The 25,399-nt window shown below is 46.5% G+C and overlaps 1 protein-coding gene across 5 annotated transcripts in view; it reads right to left on the bottom strand.

Annotated features, from left to right (window-relative positions):
- LOC114850611 (interleukin-1 receptor accessory protein-like 1) overlaps positions 1-25,399 on the bottom strand; it is a 203,412-nt gene that overhangs the window by 85,063 nt on the left and 92,950 nt on the right. For all 5 annotated transcript variants that reach the window (XM_029142344.3, XM_029142347.3, XM_029142343.3 and 2 more), the window contains 3 exons: positions 17,920-18,199; positions 3,155-3,341; positions 2,122-2,275 (listed from right to left, as the gene is read on the bottom strand). In XM_029142344.3, coding sequence (XP_028998177.1) covers positions 2,122-2,275; positions 3,155-3,341; positions 17,920-18,199 — 621 coding nt within the window. The remainder of the gene's footprint in view (positions 1-2,121; positions 2,276-3,154; positions 3,342-17,919; positions 18,200-25,399) is intronic.

Below are 25,399 nucleotides of genomic sequence, written 5' to 3'. Positions count from 1 at the left end.
TACTATGGGTAATGGAACCGTCCTGTTCTGTGATGCGGTTTTGTGTTTCTACTTGTGTTCACGCTTCTCCTCACTGGTCGTCTAGATGGGCATATAATGGGGATAAATGGCTGGTAATTTCCTAAACAACTGAACCTTAGGACGCTCAAGGCCGTGATTAATTGTAAAAATTAGACGAACTAGAGTGTTTTGGACTCAGAAGTAACGATTATTAAAGCTACTGGAGACCACAGATTCAGCCTGTGACCAGTGAACGTATCAAATCCCCGACTGACTGCATGCACATTGTTCATTGATGATAATCGAGATCAGAGTGCTTTGTACTGGGGAGTGATTCAACTCTGTCCTTGAAAGGTTCTACATGTGCGGGTCTAATCGGCGCATAAGCTCTTTTCAAGAACTAAATCCTTTTCCTTGCAGACTCTTTGCGAAACAGCAGTGACGTAGGCGAGCTGTGTGTGCATTCTGGCAAAGGAAACAGGCGAGATTACGCCGGCTTTTCAAGCAATGCCAGGTCATTATTCACTAAAGATCGCAAACGCTGCTGGAATAAGTTGATTTTGGCAAATGGCATCCAACTGCCAGACCCACAGAAAGTGTCAGTACAGCAAGTACCCCAACGTTCACTGGACACACGTGATGCTACGTCCAAAAGCACAGTCACTACTGTACGTACTGTAGATGCCTGTGTCCACAATATCTGTATACAACATCAAAACACCACAATACATGCTCTGATTTCAGTCTAGACGTGTAAAATAAATACGCACTCACCTCTAAGTGTTTCATACACTGCTACTTTCCAAGTACTTCAGGTTCAGAAAGAACAATGAGAACTCGTAGTAGTGTACGCTTTGCTGCCCTGAGGGTGAAACACTTATTGTATCTGCATATATGCATACAATTTAGTGCTAAAACAAGGCTTCTGTGCTTCTTTTGCCATTTTCTAAATTGCTATATTCTAAATGAACCCTCAAATACGCTTGCTTTATTCATCCGCTCATTCGCTGTCTAAGACGCCTACGGGCTGTGCGGGGCCCATCCCATCATGCATTAGGCAAGAGACAACACACAGGTACATCCTGCCAGTCTACCAAAGCGCTGAGGAGAGGCATAGTCATACAGTATCTACAGGCAGATGGGCTGAGAGAGAAAAGTGCCCTCACACAGACAGGTGCAGGAGTATATTTCTTTCTAAAACATCATAAACGCAGCGTCGACTGCCAGAGCGCAATCATCAATCATCTTTAGCTACCTGTTTTGAAATGCTGGATGTCTCCAAAGTAGATAGAGAGATTAAGATTATTCCTTCAGGATGACATTTTGAGGCTGGTGAGAAAATGATTCATGACTACGCTCGGCCTCTGCTGGAGGGAGTTGTCTCCGTAAAAGGGGCTATAAAGTGTAATCAGGCGGCCGTTAGCGGCAAACACTTCGTCTGACCTTTGAACTCGCGATTGGCGGCGGCAGGACGCCTCAGCCAGTCGCCCACAACGCGCACGTGCGGGAAAGCGAGCGCGGCCGAATGAGCCGGAGGAGCAGCTGTCGGCGCTGAGCAGGAACCACTCGGATGAGTTATAAATAGAAGTGCGTATAATTAGGCTGTAAACTTGGGGCTGTCCCAAGCCACGGTGCCTGCTGTGTCAACCTTGGCTGTGACGGTGACGCCGGGCGAGCAATCATGTCAGGTTTAGCCTTAAATATTTTAACAGCCTGCAGGAAAAGTGCTGACGCGGCTGCGCGTGAATTCCACCGCTTAGCAATTAAAGCAGCCCAGGGGCCACGGAGACGGCGTAATTATTGACTGTGACACTTTGGCCGAAGGTGCAGGGATCAGCTTCAAAGCGGTCAAACAACCTGAAGCTGGGTTATGTTTTGGGGACATCATAATGGGAAAAGCACTCAGCAGACTCCAGACGGGTCAAAATAAAATACAAATTGTGTTATTTGTGTTCGGTTTCAGCGTGTGTGTGTGTGTGTGTGTGTGTGTGTGTGTGTGTGTGTGTGTGTGTGTGTGTGTGTGTGTGTGTGTGTGTGTTGTAGTCATCACCAAAGACAAAAACACAGACGATGGTGATGTCAAACAACAGCAGCCATGAGTACAAACGTGGGTTTCTTTACCTGTCACCGACAGCTCGGTCGTCCTCCGCACCACAAAGTTCCCAAACTGCAGTTCACAGGTGTAATTCCCAATGTCATCTTCCCGTACTTCCTTGATGGACAGCGTGTCCCGCCTCCTCTCTATGGTTTGCCTCCACTGCTTTGGCTTACATTCCTTCATTCAAAGCAAGCAGACAAAAAAGCACATGAGCGGGTTTTAACAAAGGAGCGGTACATCTGTGGATCAGAACGTGTGTAGGAAACAGCTGGGTTTGTGCAATTTCTTCTGTATTGATGTTTAGACGGTAATAAAAGAACTACAAACAATAATTATTATGTTCTCGGTTGAAGTAGAATGTGGTGCATCTACGTACAGTAGGATAACAGTGCTATAAGCAATACCATAAAGTAGAAAACAGATGGGACGATACACATGCATGAGCTACATACTCTAATGGAGGTTGTAACAGCTTTTCAGGGCTTTTTCGAGTTTTGGGCCAACGAACACCTGAGGCAATAGAAACTGGGGCACTGTGGGCTTGGTTTCACACTGCAGTCCAAGAAAGGTCTTCCAGAATCAAATCAGCCCCCCCAGACAAAGCGAGCGCCAAACACTGGAGGCTGAGGCCCACAGTCATTGTCTGCTGTTTTAATTTGATTCTGTGGGAGGGTGAAGCGAAGTGCAGTGCAGCGGCCACCAAAGCGGGCGCATTTAGCGTTTGATGAATCGGTCCCCGGGCTTCACCTAACAGCTCTGTCAAAGTGGCCTGTCAGACGTGAGCGGTCGGACCGGGTCAGTTACACCGTGGGCGTCGCTCGTCTCCGAGAGGAAGAACGGACGCCGGGAAGTGTTTACACAGTGAACAGATGGTCTATGATTTTATTTGTGATACTTGGGAAAATCAGGGCGGAAGCTAATTAGATCTGAATACAGCTGACCTTGCCTACTCTTCAAATAAACGGTGGCACATCCTGTGTCACTGGAGGCAGCACTTTAATTTCAGCTGTTTCAAATGATATCTCCCTGCTTAAATGGAGAATAGCTGCCTCTTACCTTGTACCAAACGATGTCAGGCTCCACTCCTGGCTGTATATAATCCTCAATGCCGGGGCAGGTGATGTCTTTGCTTTTGCTCAGCTCTGCCTTCTCGAAGAACCTCATTTTGGAGTTGTAGCAGAGGTCCGTGTCGTTCTCCGCCACCGTGAGAGACATGGACACTTTCATGCAGTAAGTGGAGTTCCTGCAGAAACGCAAAGTTGAGGAATGAGCCTGAGAAGTAAATGAGCTTTTATCATGTTGAAGTCGCGCCAAAGGAGAAGCTGCCAGAAGTCCATTTCTGGCTGAGCTCCTTTAGACTCCGTGTGAATCATAAAACATACAAGCGGCAGATAAAAAAAGCCTCCCTGTGAAAAAGCAATTAATCATTTTCACACTTGGTCATCGTTTTGTTTTGTTTTTTTAAGCCTAAACTCTTTCTGAATGTTGCAGCGTTAACTCAAAGACCACCCTTAAATCTGGACAATTACAGATTCTCAGAAAGTTAAAATATCTCACACACACGATGAACCGCCATGGGAACACTGTGGGCGTACACACACATACAGTGCGGTGTGGATGTGTGTATGAGATGCAGTGACACGGGTGGTAATATGAGGCGACATCTCTGAATGTCAACAGCACTTGAGGATTGATTGAACCTTTTGTTTTCAGTTAAGCAGATACGCTGCATGCTGGCAGCCCATTGCTTGCCACAACCGATGTAGCTGCTCCAGTCATATGCATAATAGAGGGAATTTATAAGACAAGGCACAGGGGTGTAAAATGTTACATTACAGCACATGCACAGTAATGTTGGGAGACTATATACCTGACTGGGCCTCCTATATATTGGTGAGTGTTGAGCCGTGGTGGATAAACGCTTCATTTTACCGCTCGTCAGTGTAGTATATCCTCGCTGCACCGGTGCCGCTCTTTTGGGAGCGCTGCTTTCAAGTGCTAAAATGGGAAATAGGCATGAGAGGGAAAGATGCAGCTGCTAGGCATCTACAGGGGCCGCCGCCTGGGTCGCCGATAGGGCAGCGGTTTCCAGATTGCATCTAGCGCTCGGGTAATTCTTAAACGAGCGCAGGAATCAAAGAACGCATTGATTCGCTTTTTGAAGAAGGGGGACAGAAGCAAAGGTCCCCGATGATCAATGAATTCGATACGAGCACCTTTTCTTTGCACAAGCCGGCTAATGAGGCTGTCACAACTGACAAGCTCTTTGGTCCGACTGCAGAGGATCCCTCCCGGTTAATAAACCAAATAGCCAAATTTCATGACGACTTTTCCAACGAAAGCTGGTCACACAAATTGAGCTGAGCCAACAAACAATTACAAACATGTTAAATCCTCACATTATTGAGCAGCATTAGCCGCCTTGTGGATTAGCGCAGCACACGCTGGTCTTCGCTCCAGCGTCTGCAAACAATCCCTCGCCCTCTGAACCGGCCGGCGCCGCGCGCTCCGCTTACAGTAAACGTGCCATTGTCACGAAGGCCGGATGCAAATGTAACATGATGTGGAGATTATCCCAGACAACTTCTACCAGATGGACACCTGTGCAAATGAGATCCCACGGGTTCTCTATCGTCCCTGTTAAATATTCTGGGCAGAGCTGATAAACTCGCTCGCCGGAAGAGAGAGAGAGAGAGAGAGAATAGTGTCATCTGCTCCACATGGGTGATCGATGGTGTGGGCCAACACTTTGTCCTACGATGCCTTTCCAACATTTCACATCCATCAGAATGCCTTTTGAGTCTGAAGACCGCTTGGCTACTCAGTCAGCAAGCGCAATATTCATGAATCCGAGTCGGAAAGCGGGCGAATTATCCCGCGTCTGCACACTCCAGAGACGTGGAAGTGTACTACACACCGGAGCGTTCAGCGCTCGCGGGACTCTGCAAACTGCAGATGCAGTGATAACAGGCTGGGTGATACCGTAGCGTTAATAGGTAAGAGTGTCTGTCAAACGTGTCAGTGTGAAGGGGATATGCAATGTCATAGCGCCGATAGATAGCATCCTGCATACATCAGCTGAGAGAGGTGTGAGGCTGACAGCTGGCGTATACAGCTGCAGGGCAGGCACAAGGCCCGCGCTGCAATACGCGGCGGATGCAGTGAAATTATGTGCAATGGTCAATTTGGAGTTAAGGATCCTGCAGAAAGATTATGATTGGCAGACTCTGGAAAAATACTCCAGGCTCGCTGCTACTTCCACAGCTACTGTACATCGATACTCGTCCGTGAGCTCAGCCCAGCTGTGCTTGAGTGCCACAGCTGGGCAGGTGCTGATTCCAGGTGGCGTTGAGTGAAAGAGTGAGTCTGAACAGGTCACACCAGCCTGACACGAAAGGCAAACAGTCACTCTCAGGGAGGATGCCTACGCAGGAACAGGCGAAACCTGCCAAGCCACTCGTCCACAGACGGGAAACATCTGTTTTTGCCTTCATTTGATTGTCTGCCGCCACCGGAGGATGAAACGAGCCCAGCCTGCCCTTTAACTCAGCAACCGTTCGCTCTGATATTAAATAATAGGCAGAAGAATTGATTTGAAATCCTCCTGGGAATCCATGGCACCTGCGGGGAAATTAATGAACTAACTTAATGAATCTCTTAATTAAAATAACTCCTCTCTAATAGAAATGATGTGATGAAATAACTGCTGATTATTCACCGGAGCCTTACTTTCAGCTAACAATAACGTTCTCCAGAAGCGTCTCGCGTGCAGCAGACGACAAAGGTTACCACAGAATAATGTCATTATATGAAATATAGCTACTATAGATATAAACCCTTCAGATTTAATTTAGCTCATGTTGACCTATGCTGTACAGTTATTAACTCACAGCTGTTGACACTCCATGTAATATTTAATGTAATTAACACGCTGACCCTGTCGTATGGTAACAGGGAGGTTGTTGTTGGACGACCCCTAAAGAGGCGGCTGCAGTTTACCTTGCTGCACTTCATGATGTCATTTAAATTTCAACCCATTAGTTGAAACTATTTGAGAGCAATCTGTTCAAATGGTATAGAAACTGATACTTTGCCCCCATCAATGGTTTACAAATGGCGGCCAAAACATTAGAACCATCAGATCACTAAAGTTGTCATTATTACCAGATGTAATATCCTGTCTTATTAGCGTAATGCTGGGATTCGCCTAGAATGACAACCGAGCCTGGATCCATGTGTGGAGGACAAGCGCAGAAGCAGCTGAGACCTGTGGTGCGGGAGTGCATATTGGGCCCCTAATGCGGCCTGGCATGATTGGATGTGCCGGCTCAAGTAGCAGACGTATGAAGCAATTGTCTCAGACAGGCGGGTCAAAGCCTGGTCAACATCAAGCAGCGGCTCGAGACAGATCCGAGCCCGGACTGGGGTGGGAACAGTCCGAGAGCACGGGAAAGTGCTCTTGAAACCAGTGGTACGTTCACATTCGCCAGCACCGGTAGAAGCAAAAGCATCGGTGCAACAGCTCTCGTGGCGCAATCGCTCACATCAGTCCCCAGTAGTTGTGCACTACTCTGTCTGTCCACATCAATACAAGATTAACCCAGTCAAAGATAGCGCCTGCCCAGTCATTGTAAACCTGGACTTTATGGTCCCGGCATTATTTATGCTCGGGGCTAAGGTCAGACTGGGCAGTTGGAAGACGGGCTTCTCCTGCCTGTAGCACCTGCTCATAATTCACCTGTCAACTCCAGCACCAAGCCTGCGATGATAAAGCACCAAGGCTCCTTAAATCTGACTGGGAGCCAAGTTACTCCTAATTAGCCCCTGTCTAAGTGTGGCCTTCGTCGGCTAGCGAGGAACGACCGGAGTCCGTTATGTCCCGTACAGCGCGACTCTCTCTCTGTCTCTGTCCCTTCTTCTGCCATTTTTCCCATTGTCTCGTTCAGAAGAGCGAGAAAGACAAACCTCTGTGCCTGGATCTGTCTACACTTAAGATCATGTAGGAGAAGCCGAAAATACAAACAACGAAGCAGCATCTGTACATCACAATGTGTAATTCTGGAAAAGCTTTTACATGGTGGGATTTATGACAGGAGTAGGTGAAATGTCTCTATTTATGGTCCCTGAAAACTAAAGCAATGATTACGCTTCCATAAATGAGGCTGCTGTCTACCTGTTTGTCTTTTACTAAAATGTTTTCGTGCCAAAACTCTTTTAAATGAATGTTGGCAGGGCAGACAGCTCAGAACCTATATATATCTGCCACAGCAACCATCTTATCCTGAAATCTTTCCCAACAAGTGTGACAATTCCCGCAACTCTTGAGTTGTGTCTCAAATTGATAGCGGCAACGCCTGCGTGCAAACAAGTCATTTCCTAGTCAGTGTCTTCGGGGAACTCATTTTCCATTCCGTGACAGCCTAAGCTCAAGTTTATGCTGGCAACCTGATTTCATAACAGGCATAAACAATTTGTCTCTCTCGTATTTTCCTCTTACTCCATCATGACCTTATTCATTGGCTCCCCGGCCCCCTGGGTGCAATGTACGAGCAGCCATACAGTTATGCATATCAAATACAGGGCGTCTCGGAGGGGCTGCCGGCTGAGGGCAAGGGCCACATCAGCGGGCAATGTAAACAAGTGGCATCATCACTGAACGTCAGCACAGGGTTTGGACAAACTCAGCAGGTTTGCAAGAAATGTAGCCAGCCATAGCAACGAGTGAGTCACTGTACAGGGTCAGACAGTGACAGTGCTGCCCCAAGCATCCGACTACCCAAAGAAATAATTACACCGCTACACTCCCGATGGTTTAATATTCAATTTCATGCAATTCAATTTTATTTATAAAGCTTCAATTCACAAAAAAGGTATCTCAAAGCACTTTACAAAGTTTAAGTTTAACACAACTAAACCTAACATATCCTGTGTATCCTTTTATTATAATTTTACAGCAACTGTGGACAGTAAAAACTCGCTCTCTAATCTCTCAACAACAAGAAGCACCAGCAGTGCACAGGCAGGATGGTGGATCCACAGACTGGACCTGGGCATGGTGGTTGGACCCACAGCTGGATCCACTGGAGACACTATGCAGTAGGATTTTCTCAGGCATTTCTGCCAAAGGCATCTTCATGCAACACCACGTGTTCCACAGCCATGTCACATCCACTTAACATTTAGCAGAAGCTAAGAAGCAAGTGTGTGGTGCTTAGGAGACTCTCGCTGGCCTTCACCAGCGCTGGATCGGTGTCTGCTCAGGGAAGGTGCAGAGTTCATACTGGGTGGTTAAATGTGAATGTGGCTTCTGAACATGGGCCCGATCATGAGCTGCAGAGCAATAGACTCTGTGGGAGCATCCAGGGCACATGGCTTTACTAAAATGCAGTTCTGGAAAATAAACAATAGTTTCTATTTAGTTATGCCTTAATGTTTATTAAACTCTAAATGGAAAGCTATGTACAGTACTGTACACTACACTAGGTTTACTATGAATTCGTTCTGAAACGGGATCGTGACAGAACCGTGCCTTATTTCTCTGCATTTTTGATTCTTGGTGTAGTTTTGTGTTTTGTTGTGGCGAAATAATTGAAAAGTTAATTGTTAATTGTTGTCTGACTGACTCAAATTGTTTAACGCCTTGTGCAGCTACACATGGCCTGAAAAAGGATTATATTTGCTTTTAAAAAATAAATGGCTTTCACAAAAGCAGTTTCAAAAGGGATAATGCCTTGTCCAACGCTTTATAATACACTGTATCAGTAGAATTTAAATGAGCTTTTTCTGTGTTATGAAAGTCTAATGAAGTTCCTTCCTAAGTCAACCACTATCCTATTATAGACTCACCCTCAGGATGCAGGAGAGCTGTGAGCTCTCTCCCACGTATATCACGCTTTGACTGACAGCTGCACTATTGCAGATTTCTCGCTTGGAGCTCTGCTGTATGCGGTGCGGGGGGGGGGGGGGGGGGGGGGGGGGGGGGGGGAGCTCGGGACGGGGGGAGGAAAGTTGGCTGTGGTGCCAAAGTGATTGTGCTGGCAGATAAAAAAAAACAAACAAAAAAAAAACACACCATCAGATATGAGGAAGAGAAGGTCAGCATCTCTGCTCTCATATAGAGATGGTTTGGCATGTTGTTTGATGACTTCCTCCGCTGTGCACGGACGAAAGGCCGGATGCATGCAAAGGCCGACTGAGTAAAACACCTCAGATGGGAAGGTCTAAATATGGTATGCCTGTATAGGATTAGGTCCAACTGAGGAAATGAAAATGAGTCCTTCTGCAGCGTTGACCCGCGTGGTCATGCAGATTGTGACCACTGATTTGAGTCGAGAAGTCCCCAGATTGAAATCTCCGCGTTCGACCTTCTCTCCTTTTGCTCCCTGTAGCCAGGAGCCATTTGAGCTTGGCTTAATCAAATGGAATCGAGCATGGGACGATCGTCCAATCAGAGGCGGCGTGAAGGGCACGCAGTGAAATTGGCTATGACCGTAATGCATGCACACGGTGGATTAAACCTATATTCCATTTCCTCCAAAGAGCAGCCAGCACACGTTAGAATGAGCACATGCAGAGCTGGTTGGAAATCAGACGAATTAATGCCCCTGATGCATAATTGAAACCTAGAATCCATCTGCATCAAGCATACAAAAGTACTGTAGTTTTTCATGTAAACCCTGAAATAGTATGTGCCTTTCAAAATAAAAGCAACACAAATCAAATACTACACTATGTATTATTTTATCCCTTAACTTGTGGCCTATTCAGGGACAAAGTTTGTATAGCTTCCCAGTTAATAATATCTGAAGGAAATCCATAATGAGGTCAGTAATAAAAATTGTCCAGGAATACTAATGCTGATCTTGTCATTTACTTTGATTAAGTCAATGATGGGTCTTCCTCATATTGACAGTACAATCCAATAAGAGCACTTGGTTTCCAGAATGTGTTAAATACCAATCGATGTTAAGGAACTGAATGGCTCCTCTACCGTGTGCAGATGTGGGCTCATCCAAAAGCCCTGCAGGAGAGGAACGCGACCTCACGGCACCAAGAAAGGCCTCACGTGGGTGAATTTGAATAAAATTAAGACGATGGACGATGGATTAAGACCTATGGATCAAACAAACAAACAAACAAACTGGTGGGGTGTTTTACAGCTGTAAGTACATGCTAAGAGATGCAGACATGATTCTGCCACATGCAGTCATCATGAATATGTAAACGTGCCACTCTGGAAGCATATATGTTTTGTGGAGATTAGAAGTGGGAATGTCTGACTGCAAGCGGATGCATCAGTGCAGTTACTCGAAGCGACGACTGGATGCATTATTCAGATGAATGTGGTGAAACATTACTATTCACACTCCACATCATGCTCTACTCTAGATAACCTCCGCTCCTCATACATGTTAGCGGTAAAGCACTTTATGGGTCGACCACACTGACACAACACACCCACAATAAATTATTCAGCTGAACTCGCGTGACCAGGGAGCAGCGAAAACAGTGAAGTAAACAAATGAATAGTACTAGCTTTTTTTTTTCTTCCAGCATGTGAGCTTGAAGAAAACCTATTAATATCCAGCACCTGGCCTCAAAGCGGTTGCAGAGCCATCCAGTGCAGCACTCTGACACCGCCGCTGTAATATCAGACGTCTCCAGTAAATATCTGGCCAGGTTCACCGTGCCACATCACACAGCTGAATAAAGCAGAACGCGGACGGAGCCCAAACGGCGGCCCATACATCACCCGACAATGGCTAAGAGGCTGTCCAAACACTGTCGACACAGGGCTCCTTCTGTACAGGTGTGAAGAATGCTGAATATAGGGGAATGCCATCAATAACCAGTGGCTGCTGGCTGAAGGCACGCCGGCGAATCCATATCACACAATTAACTAAAACCCCACCTGGACACTGTGACTCATTGCAGCCAGTGATTTGCAACAAACTCTCTCAGAACCTCCTGAAATACTAATGTGGAAAACCCTCATTGATGCCTTCACTAACTGCTCTGGAGCATCTGCACTGCACTTCTATAGGTGTGCACATGGATTATAATGACATCAGTAGATGTAAATACTGAACTAAACTAGGAACGTGACAAAAGATTCTGATACTAAATATGAGCCTTGTGGAGCTACTACTGTAGGATGAGTACCTATTCTGAGTTGAAATGCTTTATGCGTCACTAACTTCCTTTTTCTCAATAAAACTACTGAACAGTGACACAGCTGCCAAAAACCGTGCAGCACATATATAAAAAGATTTGTGGGGCATCTGAAGTTGTTAAAACCCCACATTAATCATTATTAATTAACTTCTGCACGCAAAAAAAATAGTTGCTCGAGTTCACACTTGAGGGATACCTTCAGTTGAACTGAATTAAACAATATGCATAAGGATGTCGCCGCTGTGAGAGCCATCGTCATCCCATGGTCCTGAGCCAGGTTCCCTATAACACAAACACCATCCTTATATTATACATCATCCATAAGCACTGACAGCACAAACTGTGCCTGCTGCTCCTTAGTCTAGCGTCTCTCATTGGCTTTGACAGCTGGGCCGGATCAATTGGACAGGCACTGACTGGGGCTGAATGACAGAGTGTTCCAGACGCCCCATTCTGACTGTCACTTCCCTGAGAGATCACCAGCCACTCCTGCCCACGAATACTAATGCCGCCAACATGGCGGCGGGGCTGGGACGGGTAGGAAGTGGCTTTTAATGTCCGTGCGTGTGCGTACGTACGAGCCGGGTTGGCGTTGTCCAGGCACCTACGCAGTCTTAAACACAACACAACACAACACAACACAACACAACACAACACAACACAACACACACACACACACACACACACACACACACACACACACACACACACACACACACACACACACACACACACACACACACACACACCTTTGTCACCTTCCCCTCCCAACGTCCTTTGCTGGTGACAACTCGGAGCCTGCAGGACATGCAGCAGAGCCATTAATAAGCGAGCGAGCGGCAGCGTTCCAGCCCTGGGTTAAAGGTGCGACGTTAGTTGGCTGCCAAGGAGTGGGATCCTCCCTGCGCTTCGACATGTGTTCTTAATCTGACACAGTAATCCTGACGCTTTCTAACGCAATCGATGCGGCGGACGTGGCATTTGGGTCCTCTATGCTTTACCTTGCTCGTGTTAGATCTGTGCGTGAAGGGAAAAAGCTATTTAAGAAACATTTTAGATTTGAGAAACCGGGGAACAATTACAGCGAGACTGCTACTTTGTTCATTACTGTTCTCCGGCAGAATGGAAAAACGTCAAACCGTATTTAATGATGTCTTAAAACACTCGCCCTCCAAGAGGAGAAGAATATAAAATACAAGGTGTTACTACATTTTAAAATGCTTTCGGTTTTTCGTACTGTCGGTGAGGCAGGCGATGGTTGTCACGTTGCTAGGCAATGCTCCCAAAGGTCACATAAAATGCTGTGATTGGAGTAAAGCAGAAGCATTTCTATTGGGGTGAGTTTTCATTTCGTTAGTACAGTAGCTTCTGCAGAAAAACAGAGAAATCCTGCTCCAGTGTGAGGACAGGCGAGATGGACACAGCATGAACTCCAACCTGGACCCAAGGTCTGATCCACTGGGCCGTGACTCCTGCGTAATCCTGTGCTGTGTGCTTTGGCGTCTTTAAGCTGTACATTCTCCACATTCCAGGACAAACAAATCCACTAATAGACCCGGACTAGTGACACAATTCCACGTCAGCTGAAACTGAACCTAAATCTCAACTATAGCAGGCATTTTAAAATTACAATCTCATACTTTCAGAGCACTGGCGCCAGTTCCAACCATCGACTCCATATTTTCCCTCTTTCGCTGTCACCATAGTAGCCGTTCTCACTTTAGCTCGGCAGTTCCAGCTGTCAGAACGGTATAAAATAGAGAGAATTAGCTACTGTGAAGCGCTAATAGGCTTACGGAGGCGCTTGCAGCAGGGCTGGAGAAGCAGCAGCATCTTCTACAGCGAGCGGCGCACTCTGCCGCTGCAGATGCCTCGACTGTGCGAGCGACGACGCTCCTCGGGGTAAAACATCTGTAACAGCTGAGCGCTGACCTCCGTGTGACACACGGCGCTGCTCATCTGCTCCCCATCCACTCCTACATGCATGCACGCCGTACAGTAGAGATCCCCCCGTGCTCCCAATGCATGTGGATGTGAGTGGGCGTGCGTGCAGACGCCGGCCTGCTCTCACGTAAAGGTTGGAGGAACATTAAGTTCCAGCGGAGAGACTCAGGGGAGGAGGGATCTGACATGTCACGCAGGCGTGTGTGTGTGTGTGTGTGTGTGTATGGGGTATGACGGTGCCCTATGACACACTGAAATGCAGCTGAGCAAATGCACCAAGGTACTGTACGTACGTGTGTGTATATGAGGAGAGGATGATGTAACGCAGCGCACAAGGGCATGGCTGTGGTCCGAGGCATCACAGAGAACGAAACCAGCATTTAATAAATGTTAACCCGCGTCACCAGACAACGATAATCCATCAAATGTTTATTTTTAAGATCCTCTCGAAGCAACTTCCATTCCGTTAGTCTTTGGTCCTGCGAGAGCCCTACTTCACAAAACTCTCACATCTCGAGATGAGGAACAAACAGGAAGATGACTCAAACGGCAGCAACAACATGCCTCGATTAACACAGTACTTGAAGTACTGGATGATTTGAATTGGAAATAATTGTGTATCTGCGCCCCATTAGCACATTTCTCCCAGCTTCCTCTTAGACTCCAAACTTCGCCGAGTGCAAAAACTTATTAAGATGTTTGTGTGTTCTTGCTTCTCTCGCTGCAGATGTGCCTCTGTCTTCATCTGCATTATGCCACATGGTGCCCAAGATGCTCACCAAGCATATGCCTATTATACTTCACAAGGCTTTTTCTCCCACTAGGGCAACTCGCAGTGATAAACATGTCCCTTAATGCCCGGCGTCTGTGACGTTCGGCTCGTTTCTTGCGTCGTAACGCATGCAGCTGGTGATAATGATTCGGCGAGAACAACACGGAGCCTTGAACCTCAGCCCCCACAAGGTTATTTGCGATATACGCCATCAAAGCACGGCCGTGTTTGGTTTTGCCAGTGCTTGCATAAATCAGAAGCTCCAATAATTCCCCGTTTGACGGAGACAACAGCGTGTTGTTGTATGGTGCTCAAATTGGCAGACGAGGCCGCTAACGCTGCAGCAGCGCGTGTTCGCTGGCTGTGGCGAGGATGTGGGAGTATTATGAAAATTCTGCCTACACTGCTCAGCTTTGACTAATGCAGTAACACCTGTGACAGACAACTGACGGAGTCTGGGGAGTCTGTGGACGGGACACAGCGCACAAACACATAGAAGAATGTGTCTGAAGCTCAAGGAACCATGTTTTAACCATGCTTTTTCCTTTTATCTTTAAATTGAATCAAGTCGATTAAATTAGGCAACCAAACTGTCAAAGAAAGTGGATGCTGTGCTACAAAACTAGATACGCGGATGGAGTATGGAATATGGAATGTTCACCTGCGGGCAGCAGCACTAACATGAAATGATAATCTACAACTTTAATCCTCCTTATATCAAACTGTAATTAATATTAAGAAAGAAATGAAGATGAATATTCTCACTGAATCTGTGATTTAGTACTGTAATATTGTGACTCCTTCTAATCTTGGATTTTTACCCGCCTGTATTTTTTGGACCGTGCAGTTCAATGCATGACGAGCATGGGAAGCCTGGCGTTTACCTTGTGAGGCTGCAGACACGAGGACGGTGCAGGGCCACGCAGAGCACGTGGATGACTGCTATCACAGTGCAGCACACGTCTGTAGTGTCCACACGCACCGACAGTCATGTACATGACTCAACCTGTGGCTGAGCTACAGTACGGCCTTAGTGTGTGTTTGGGCTGAGTTTAGTTTTTTATATTGGTTCAAGACCTGAGGACAATGACTGATAAGCTCTACAAGCTAACATTCGGCTACAGTAGCTTGCTACTCGTCGTACGCACGCATGGTCTCATTTATACACATTTCATCTGAAATTGCAGGGTATTTCTCATATCGTCTTACAAAGAGACATTTTTAGCACTGATGCGCAACCTTCTTGTAAACACTGGTTAATATCAACAATTGCTATAAGACAATAACATCTTGGGAGCCCACTTCAACACAATGATTTTCTATAACCTGCCCAGTATGAAATGCATCCAGAGAGAGAAGATTCATTGTTTATTGTGCTGTGATTCATTTGCCCCCCGGGCGTCTTCTAATTCCCTGGGTCTCTTTGTGTTTCACAGGTGAGGATCCTTAAGCGAAACTCCTGCCAAGAGCCTAATCCAAATATATGTTAACATATGCAAGTGCTGATCATCTATAGGAGCCACTCTGCTGAGACAAAAGAGAAGAGCAGTCATCTCATTTGGCCACGGTGCCTGGGAATTGAAATGAGTCATGTCAACACAGCAGCTCGACGTGCTGCTAAGTGGCTGTAAAATTAGATGAATCAATTCCTACAATTTTTAACACACTGCCATTGTTACGTTAAGAAGAGTGAGGAGGCCGTTAGAAACAGTGCATGCGCTCGCGGCGGCCATTTTAAGTTTCTGGGAGTGTGATATTACGGCAACACGTAATGTGACATGTACAGTAATTCAGAGGTGCGTTAACCGTGCATATTCAGTTTCACTTACGATTGCAGCTTGAGGACGCAATCAAAAGTCAGTTCCCCACAAATGGCTGATCCGTCATTCATCTGGACCGAGCTCTTTATTATTTTGGCTCCACTGGACAGGACATATGCTAATGCCGCGCTATAAATCATTTTAATTTGATGGTCCTGTGTGGCCCACTCTGATGCATTGCTGCACCTGAGGACTGTGCATGTGACACGCGTCTGTACATATCTAATACGATAATCCCCCCCGCCTCTTAAGCCGGACCCTCCTCCTGGTAAAAGCAATGCTATGCGGCTTTACTGAGCTGACTAATGAGCCAGCTGAGAGAAACGCCCTTTACCTGCAAGTTTAAGAAGTTATTACTACATAATCAAGCGAGTACAACTCCTCACTCTAAGCAGCATCAGTTCACATGTTGCAGCACTCACACAATTTGATGAATTAACGCATTTAATCATTTTAACTGCAAAGACGTGAAGTGTCAATCAATGCTGGCAATTGTAAATAATTATCATTGTTGTATATATATATATATATATATATATATATATATATATATATATATATATATATATATATATATATATATATATATATATATATATATATATATATATATGATATCATTTTTATATTACAGTTAGGCATTGAAAGTGAACATCCTTGAAAGTGAACATCCTTGTGCTAATAAGCAAGGCAGCAGGCAACAATGCAGGACCAAACGCAGGCGAGTTCCATCCCAGGCAGAGTTGGGATGGAAAGTGCTCGGCGTCCGCGACTATTCTTATTTCTCCCCAAATAAGTGTTGGCCCTTAATTTGCTTCTGAATGGTGGCGACTGGCGACAAAGCGGCGCCGCTCATCCACATCAAATCTCACGGCTCCACTTTCTGTGTGATTACACAATAACTGCGAGCGGACCGATTGTCTACCTCTGGAAAACGCTGAACGCCACTGAATACGGGATTGTCGCGTCACCGCTATTCTATTTGGAGGGGGGGTTGGGGGGGGGTGATGGTGGTGAATGGTAATGGCCACAGCCTCTTAGCGTGGAGCCTGTGGAGCAGTGCTCAAGAGCATGCGTCCTACATGCCAGGCTTGAAACTTGGCACTCTGTGCTTCTCCAGGGAAATCTTTCTTTATTTTCAACTTCAAATTCCCATTTGATTTGCTACAGGCTCCTACACAGCGGCTTCGCCTTTTCTTTCTAACTGGTGGTCTTTTCTTTTTTTACAGTTCTGACTAATTGTTCTCCACTGTCCTTTAGATCACCCTATGCCATCTCATGTTTTCACTGAGAGGTACAGTACTTGTCGGGCTGAAAAGTTACGGTTTTAACCAATGCACCTACAGTAATGCATTATAGCCCCCCAGAGCAGAATAAAGACATTATTTTATTTCCGTTCTCCCCGTGGCTCGTTGGCAGGTTTACAGTGTGTTGAAGAAACTCAAACTGTTTTTATTTTGGTTTTTATCTAACACTTATTAAAAATTTCACTATATCTACATAAGGTAAGTCAAACTCTCGTCTTTGTGCTATATTTTATAGTATGAAAAGTGCAATAAAAATAAAGATTGGTTCATTAGTTCCTGCAGAGAATTAGGTTTTCTATAATTTTCCAAACTGTTTGTTTCTTCTTCTGCTTTGCAGTGATGTTTTTATTAGTAGTCCAGACTTATAATTAGTTGTGATTCATTTGTTAGTTCTTATTTTGTGAAGTGCTTTATCTTTTCTAGTTTCCCTAAATTTGAGTTTTGTACTCATTACATTTTTATCTGAACGTATTAAGTCCTTGAAAACCAACTTGACATCTACCCTGATTATTGCCCTTGGGTCTAACCTGTGGGCTATCGTACTTGAGACAACATTAACATATAATGTGACACAAAGGAGCCTCCCAGTGTTAGATGATGCTCTGTGGACCCAGGACTGGTGCTCTTCTGAGCAGAGATAAGACACTCCATTAGAAATCAGCAGGGGAGGACTTTAACACGGCTTTACTCGACTTAACAAAATGTTATTTGCTCCTGCTATTTTACTGACACTGCCGGCAGGACAAGACTAAAATGGTGAAATGGCTTCTCGGACATGCACAATGCACACTTAGGAGAGATTACCTTAATACACAGGAGTAGAACCCCACATCCTCCAGCTCTGCTGGTCGAAACCATATCGCGTCCTCCTCCTTGCTCATCCTTGCGCCGTCAAAACTGATGGGTTCCTCGTAGTCCCCGTGTCCTGCACTTTTGTACCACATAAGGCTTAGTCCTGCGGCCTGCGCATGGGTGTAGTTGGCTCGGATATATCCATAGAACAAAGCACACTTAATCCTCACGGGTTCTCCCAGAAGCACCTTGTATTTCAGGTAGTCCACTGACCAGTCTGTGCAGCCTTCCACTGAAAGACAAGGACAATGATGCAGACATTACATGAAGTGTTACTGTCTCCAGTCACATTTCCTAAAGCTAGACCTCCCTCAGGTCTCCAACGTTGCATTCAGTCATGGCAGTGGAAAAAATGGTGTGTGGTACGACATGCAAGGACATCCAGTAGAGGCCACTAACAGGTAATGAGGAGGGAATAGTGATCGTATTATTGTCCCAGCAAAGGCACAGACTCACTTTCCAGCTCTCACCTTTGCCGCTTGGCTAAGCTGCTCTTGAGCAGGTTTACAGCTGGTGAAAAACAGATTTCCTTCCTACCAGTTGCATTGTGAAAGAACTGAGCATTTATGCTACAGACTGCTGTTCATTTATAAAATAAATACAGTGATAATGTGTTCGCAACTGTTGTTTTCATCTTATAGGAGCGCTAAGCTCCCACAGAGGCGTCCTCAGTGTTTTATGAACTACATGAAACCTTCACTTGAATCTGGGTTCATGCTACATGAAAAGATCTCTCACACCTTCCCCTTTCCAGTTTTGCTTTCGTGTTCCTACTGTGGCATCCTCGCGTCCCTCGCCTCACTCTGCCGCATCGCCCCTCCACTAAAAACAGCTGGAGCTCACATCTGCCCCAACTTTAACAGGCTTCGTTAATTAAGTCTCTATAAATGTTTTATTTACCAAAGGAGCAACTCGACCACCAATCAGCGAGGTGCAGAGTGTGTTGCGGCGGTCGATGTGAGAAGGGGGGGGGGGGGGGGACTCATTTAACCAAGCTGATTTATGTTATTGTACTGAACTGTACGGCGCTGGAAGGGTCATGCTGAGAGCAGCGCCAGCAGAAGTGGGTGCTTTACTTACTGAAGAAATAATGAGAAAAGTGAAAACCATGCTAAGGCTACGCTAAATCACTTGAGCCCTAAATAATGAGGACGACACCACGTCAAACCGGGATGTATCCAGGACAGCTGTGGTGGAGCCTCACACTGAAAGATGCAGCAGGTATTAACAGCTTGACAGAGTTTAGAGTTTAGTGAGGCTCCAAACGAGTTCAACATTCCCAATCGGTGAAACATATAACTAAGCATGCAGGGACAGGTTCTCCAGCACAGGCTCAGGATACCACAATGCAAAGCAGTAACCTTATCCTGAGATTTTGGTCTTACATGGTACAGATTTATTTTATATACAGTATCTGTCTATTTTTAGCTTTATATACAGCAGATGTTAGGCAACAAGGCAACACAAGCAAAACCTGCGACCAGATAAAGCAGCTCCAGTCCGTCGTTTGTGTTATTTCACTCTGGCAGCTTATTTACCTGCAGGTAGCAGCAGGGTCAAATCTGCAGCATCTCTCCTGATTTGACTTCATCCTACACCAGCAACAATAAGCCACTTTCTTACAGTTATTTAACGAGCATGTTCAGACGCAACACTCTGACGCGACCCTCTTAACCTCCCTTTTGAGTAAAGCGGTTCATCTCCGGAAGAAGAAGAAAATGAACAGAAAAACCCAGCCTGAATCACTGGAAGCAAATCGAAGCAGAAGCAAATGTTGGTTAACGCAGCGTGTGCTTTCTTTTTGATTAAGTCTAACGTTGCTATGGCAACAGATGCACTACCCGTGCTTATCAAGAACTCGCTAATTAGTTCTCGGACGATAATAACTTGAAGGCTTAAGGTACGACGACCGGTTTCCCTTTCAATCACGGGTCTTAATTGAGACTCTTAGTATCAGTTTACGCTGACAATGAACAAAAACAGAAAGAGGCGAGAAAAGGTCATCAAGTGATAGTTTCCCACAGAGCACGATTACTTTCACAAAAGTGCATAAAGTATGTAACAACTTGTGATTCCAAAAAGTCTCTGGCACAAAACACACAACCCAGAGAAAACTTGGATCACAAAGCACATCATTAACGAAACGTTAGAGAAAAATGAAGCGAAAAAAAACAACAACAGAAAACAAATCATGAATTTATACTCAAATTTGAAATCCCAGACACATCTACAGTACTGTATGTTGTGTGGACAGCAGCTGATAACATGACTCAGGCGTGTGCCCTGTACAGTGCAACCCAACCACGTCTGGCCACGCTCTTAATGAGTCTGCAGAACCGGGGCACCGGCGGCTCCTCCACAGTTCACACTGCTACTTGATGGCCTTGGCTGCACCGGCACACGAGGCCCCGGGCCAATCAGTTGGATTTAGGTCAGCAGAACGTCAGACCCAGTCATTGGCACCAATGCGCTCGTCATCCAGGAACCGCATACGCAATCCAACTCATGGAGCCAGTGATTGTCCTGCACCTGGAGCAACACTGGGCCAGCTGCACCGGTGTCAAGACTGATGTTAAATGGACCAAGGATTGGAACAGCTAACAAACTACAACCCTGACTACAAAATAAAGCACCAGAATTTATGGACCTGAGGTTGTTTTCTACTTTAACTAGGTTCATTTTATTCAAAATAATTGTGCTTTTTCAGTAAAAGTAAAGTTATTTTAATAAGCCTCACTAAACTAGTCTTTGCAGCCCTGACACACTGTACTCTGCTCGCCCCAGCAGTGAAGAGGACGACAAATATGTTCTAAAATGCCTCTGACTTGGCTTCGCCGGCTGGAATTGGTACGAAGGAAAGAAAAAAAAAAAAAACACGCAGCAAATGTTTCACTGCCAAACATCAGACGTCCTGGCTCTGCCGCTGCCTCTCAGTGCTGCAAACAAACACTTTCACGGCTCAACGTTCACCCTCTCAGGAAGACATTGGGGGAGACGGGGACAAGCTGCCTTGAAAGAGTTCCACCGATGTGTACTACAGGACATTAAATGGGGCGCATGTTAGTATGCATCAGATAAAGGAGACAAACGAGATAAGGAATGAAATGGTTGATTGCTATGTGCCTAGCAGTGAAATTAAATGTTTCTCACGCCTTCTGGGACATTCAATTACACTTTAGCAGAGAAAAAAAAAACATTCTAAATTAATTTCTTTCAGGACTCAGACCAGCTCGGAGCGAGCAGTATATCTTTAATGCCGCCATGAGGAGCTCGCTTATCTTAAACAGCACCTATCCTCAAATTGTCCGTTTCAAACTTTTCGAGCTATCGTTCATTTGGCAGAGCGGGGGTGGGGATTCGTGCATAATCTGTTGGCAGGAAACAAACATGGTACAAAGCCTAATTGAACTCGATTAACATTTCCCGGCTTGCAAGATTTCCATTCTGCTGGATCACAATTGCTGGGGGAATTGTCCAATCTGCTCGGTGATAATAACAAGTCCGTCAGCTCTTCACTGAACGGGCCTGTCGAGCAGAAGCAGTGTTTGCGGGCAGCGCTGCATGCGACCCGTAAGTAAAACGGGACGAGTCCTCAGTCGCTGTCGCCGAACGTGTCCAGGAAACAAACAATGAGGGGAATGACAACTGGTACAGTAGCTGTTGGTTTGTCAGATTTGGTCAGATGATAGAGACACCTTCACTGACACCACATTGAGATCAGGTCTTTGGGCAGATCCCAATTAAGGCACACGGTTCGTTTTCATTTTTTTTCTGTGTTTTGTAGATTATATTGACTGTGAGAAACCTTTTCTCAATCACAGAAAAAAAAACACAAACAAGATTGCTTAAAAACCACAATAAAATGGAGAAAAAGAAATATCTAGTACATCACTACTTGATTCCACTGATTACAGATGCATTCACAAGTGAGGAGCCTGCGTCAGACAAGAACACGCAGTATCAGATTTTGGGCACAGCTACAGCTACTGTACCATGGAATCCTGCAGGGAAATGGGAATCACATAGAGGCCACAAAAAAAGAGGAGCAGGGAAAAGTCAGCTGAGTGGGAGAAGTCGAAGCTACGCTACCAAACTAGAGTTTAACTGATGGAACTGGGGGCAGAAGTGGCCCCGACACGGGTCTGTATCCACAGCACTGCGCAACCAACCAGAACCACTTATTAGTCACCAAAATAGAGCTCACCATCACAGCGCACTCCTTCTGGAGAAGCCCATGAATTGAGTTACAGATGTCCTGAGGAGTAATCGTATGCAGATCGAGTCAGGTCACAACAGGTCCCGCAAAGTGTCTGTTCTCTCATAGGCACTTAAGGAGATGCTCGCTGCTATAAAAGCCCCTGCGTAATTCAATCAGGAAGCTGTGCGTAGGTTACGTCTAGGCTGATCAGACGAACACACACACACACACACACACACACACACACACACACACACACACACACACACACACACACACACACACACACACACACACACACACACACACACACACACACACACACACAATCTATGAGGTGATGTGACATCAACCTTTACTTGCCCTCGAGAGGGAAAGTGTCTTAGCTGGCCTGGCTCCAGGGTCCCTGAAGGAACTTATCAACTTCACAGACACTTTCGCCGACGGAGGAATACGGGAGGGGGAAGAAAGATGTCTCGGAATCTTGACCTGCCATTTTCCACCTTGTAAAAATGCTGTCGCAGCAGAGTGGGTCTCAATTAAGAGGAAAATAGCTGTGATGTGTGGGAAAGGTAACCTCTCGGCTTCTGGCGCAGCGAGAGCAGATTACCTGCATGATTGAAGTACCTCCAGCAGGTTGGAAAAAGAGAATGAGTCATCAGCCAATAAAGCAATCAGCCACGGCCCCTCTGCATGTGAGAGTGTGTTCTCACACGCTCCATAGGGACCGCAAACAATAAGTAAGGCTCAGGCTTTTTGCTTCAAGCGAGAGGCATTTATTTGCAAATCGGTGGGAGGTAAACATAAATATAGGGACTGTGGTGTGACTGATGTTAGGGAGCATATGGTGGCATGAAGGAGACGCTGCGAACGCCCGGCTGTGACCAGCGCCTCTAAACACACGGAGCAACATACATGCAGGAATTCACACAATTCACAAATGCAACACGAGCGCATTCCAGACAGTTTGGCCCCGAAGCCCGTGTCCGTGCGCGCTTCCACAAATGATCACCATTTTAATCTTTAACATAGATGAACCAACTGATATTTTTGCAGGGCGACTCCAGCCGCCCGGCTTATTTTATGATTGCGGTGACATTTACCTCCCACCCTCGTCCCTGCTCCTCACAAGCAGATTAAATGTCTCCATCTCCCACCATCTCGCCTGCACTTTACTCTCATGACACTTCATCTTCATTTGTCATTCGTCCCCCTCGCTCCCCTCAGCTCCTTCTCTTCCTTGACAGCCACCGGGGCTGTCATTTATATGCAAATACTCATATGATTGTGGAAAAAGGAGGGGGGGGGGCAAACATTTTTCTTCCTATCACAAAATAAACATTGCCCACGAGCCCGTGGCTTTGCCCCTCTGGATCAGATTGCGCTCCCCTGATTGGACACGGCCTCCGCGGAGAGCGGCACCTGCTGTCTGTAATCACGGGTTAAATGCCAACGGGGACGGGGAGCGCAGAGAGGTGGCTGATGGGGAGCGGGTGATTTAGCCGGGGCAGGACCCTCGCAGGGAGCGTAAGCAGGAGAGTGGCAAACACACAGACTCACGTAGGACTCCCGTATGAACGGCTCTTCATACTTTTTCAGATGAAGCTCCAGAACATGTACATGAAACGATCTAACTTTTTTTACTTCCGCTTGCAAAATCCACCTGTCTCCAACTTTTAAACTGCATGTGCACTATGTAAATTAGCCTCTTTGACTATATAGGTGATGAGGCCTGCTCTGCATTTCACGCTCAGCGGCGCTCGTCTCAAATCTGAACAACTCCATACATCCACATCTGACAAAGTGTCTTATCATCTCAAACGATCATCTCAGTGTGCGAATCCGTGATGACTCCCGACTTTAAAAGGGATGATTATGCCTCCCGAACTGCGTTTTCAATTCTCCTGAGCAGTCAAACTATAAAAACTGACTGGGATCCATATGTTTACGCTCGCTTCGTGCCTATTTCAGGGGGAACATTTGACAAGCAGCAGATGCAGAAGTGATCCTGTTATGGCTGGGGTGCCTCCTCCGGAGAGAGCACTATGTAATCAGAAAATCATCCTTCTGTTCCCCACGGTGCCAGTAATCCTCTCATCTAACAAACAGCCTTGGGAGGCAGCGAGACACACAACATAAACAATACCGACGTCTGAGGAAAATGCCAAAGTGCTGCATTGCAGACATGACTGCGCACATAGGACCATGACCAGGAGTATGAATAAGACACTGCTTTTTCCACACACTCTCACTGCCCACACAGGTACAAAATACATGTGGAGAACACACACACACGCACACACAGGAGCAGGCCACACATTCAGTGCTGCCTCCACTGGCAGCCAGTCATTCTGTGCTGTATCATGGTGGTGTGGGTGCGCTAAGCTGGTGACTCAGACCCTCGCCGCTGCACTACAGACACTGACACACCGTTTGGGCGTCGTGCTCCGGTGCCCCCGCGAAATGAGCGCCGGTGAAAATAGAGCGCGCCCAGATGGATGGAGGACCCTGTCGCAGCGGCGTCTGCGCCAGCCGCCTGTGACACGATAAGGCGGCGAGGGCGTTCAGCAGAGCGGGGCCCTGGCGGACGCCGGCGTCGCCTCGCCAGCGTCAACTCTGACCTTATTTTTTGGTCTGCGTTTTCCTCCCACATTGTTAACGAGCAGAGCATCGTCTTTCTCTCTCTCTCTCTCTCGGCTTTGCCTTTGTGCTCGCCTCCCGTCGCTCGCTCTCCGAGCCATTCAATTCGCGCGCGGGAGGAGCGAGAGGGCGACGGGAGGTTGTGCCAGCAGTTCAAAGAGAGAGGAAGCAAATTATGATAGAGGAGCGATTCGAGCGGCCGATCAGTTAGGACAGCGAGGCTCCCAAAAAGCCACAGAAGTAAGGACGTCTGTGCCACAAATCACTCGAAGCGATCGCCAATATTTCAGCCGGAGTGGACGGCGGCTCGGCGCTCGATAGATACGCCTCCAAGGTCGAGGAGATTAAAAAAAGGAGGACTTCAGGAATACTGAAAGGGATTTGGAACAGTCGGCGAGGCAGCGAGCTGCAGCGCTGACGACTTTCACCCGGCACATTCCCTCACACAAACACAACCGCACAGTCTCACAGGCAGCCAGGGATCCAGGCAAAGCCAGTGGCCTGGAACAAGAGCCGAGCCAGAGCTCCCCATTAGAGGACATTACTGTCAAAGAGTGGAATGAAAACTACCTGCTGTACACTGATTACCAGCCT

This window comes from Betta splendens, chromosome 2 (assembly GCF_900634795.4).
Source record: "Betta splendens chromosome 2, fBetSpl5.4, whole genome shotgun sequence".
Taxonomy (NCBI): Eukaryota; Metazoa; Chordata; class Actinopteri; order Anabantiformes; family Osphronemidae; genus Betta; species Betta splendens.
This window is presented reverse-complemented; position numbering and strand designations above follow the sequence as displayed.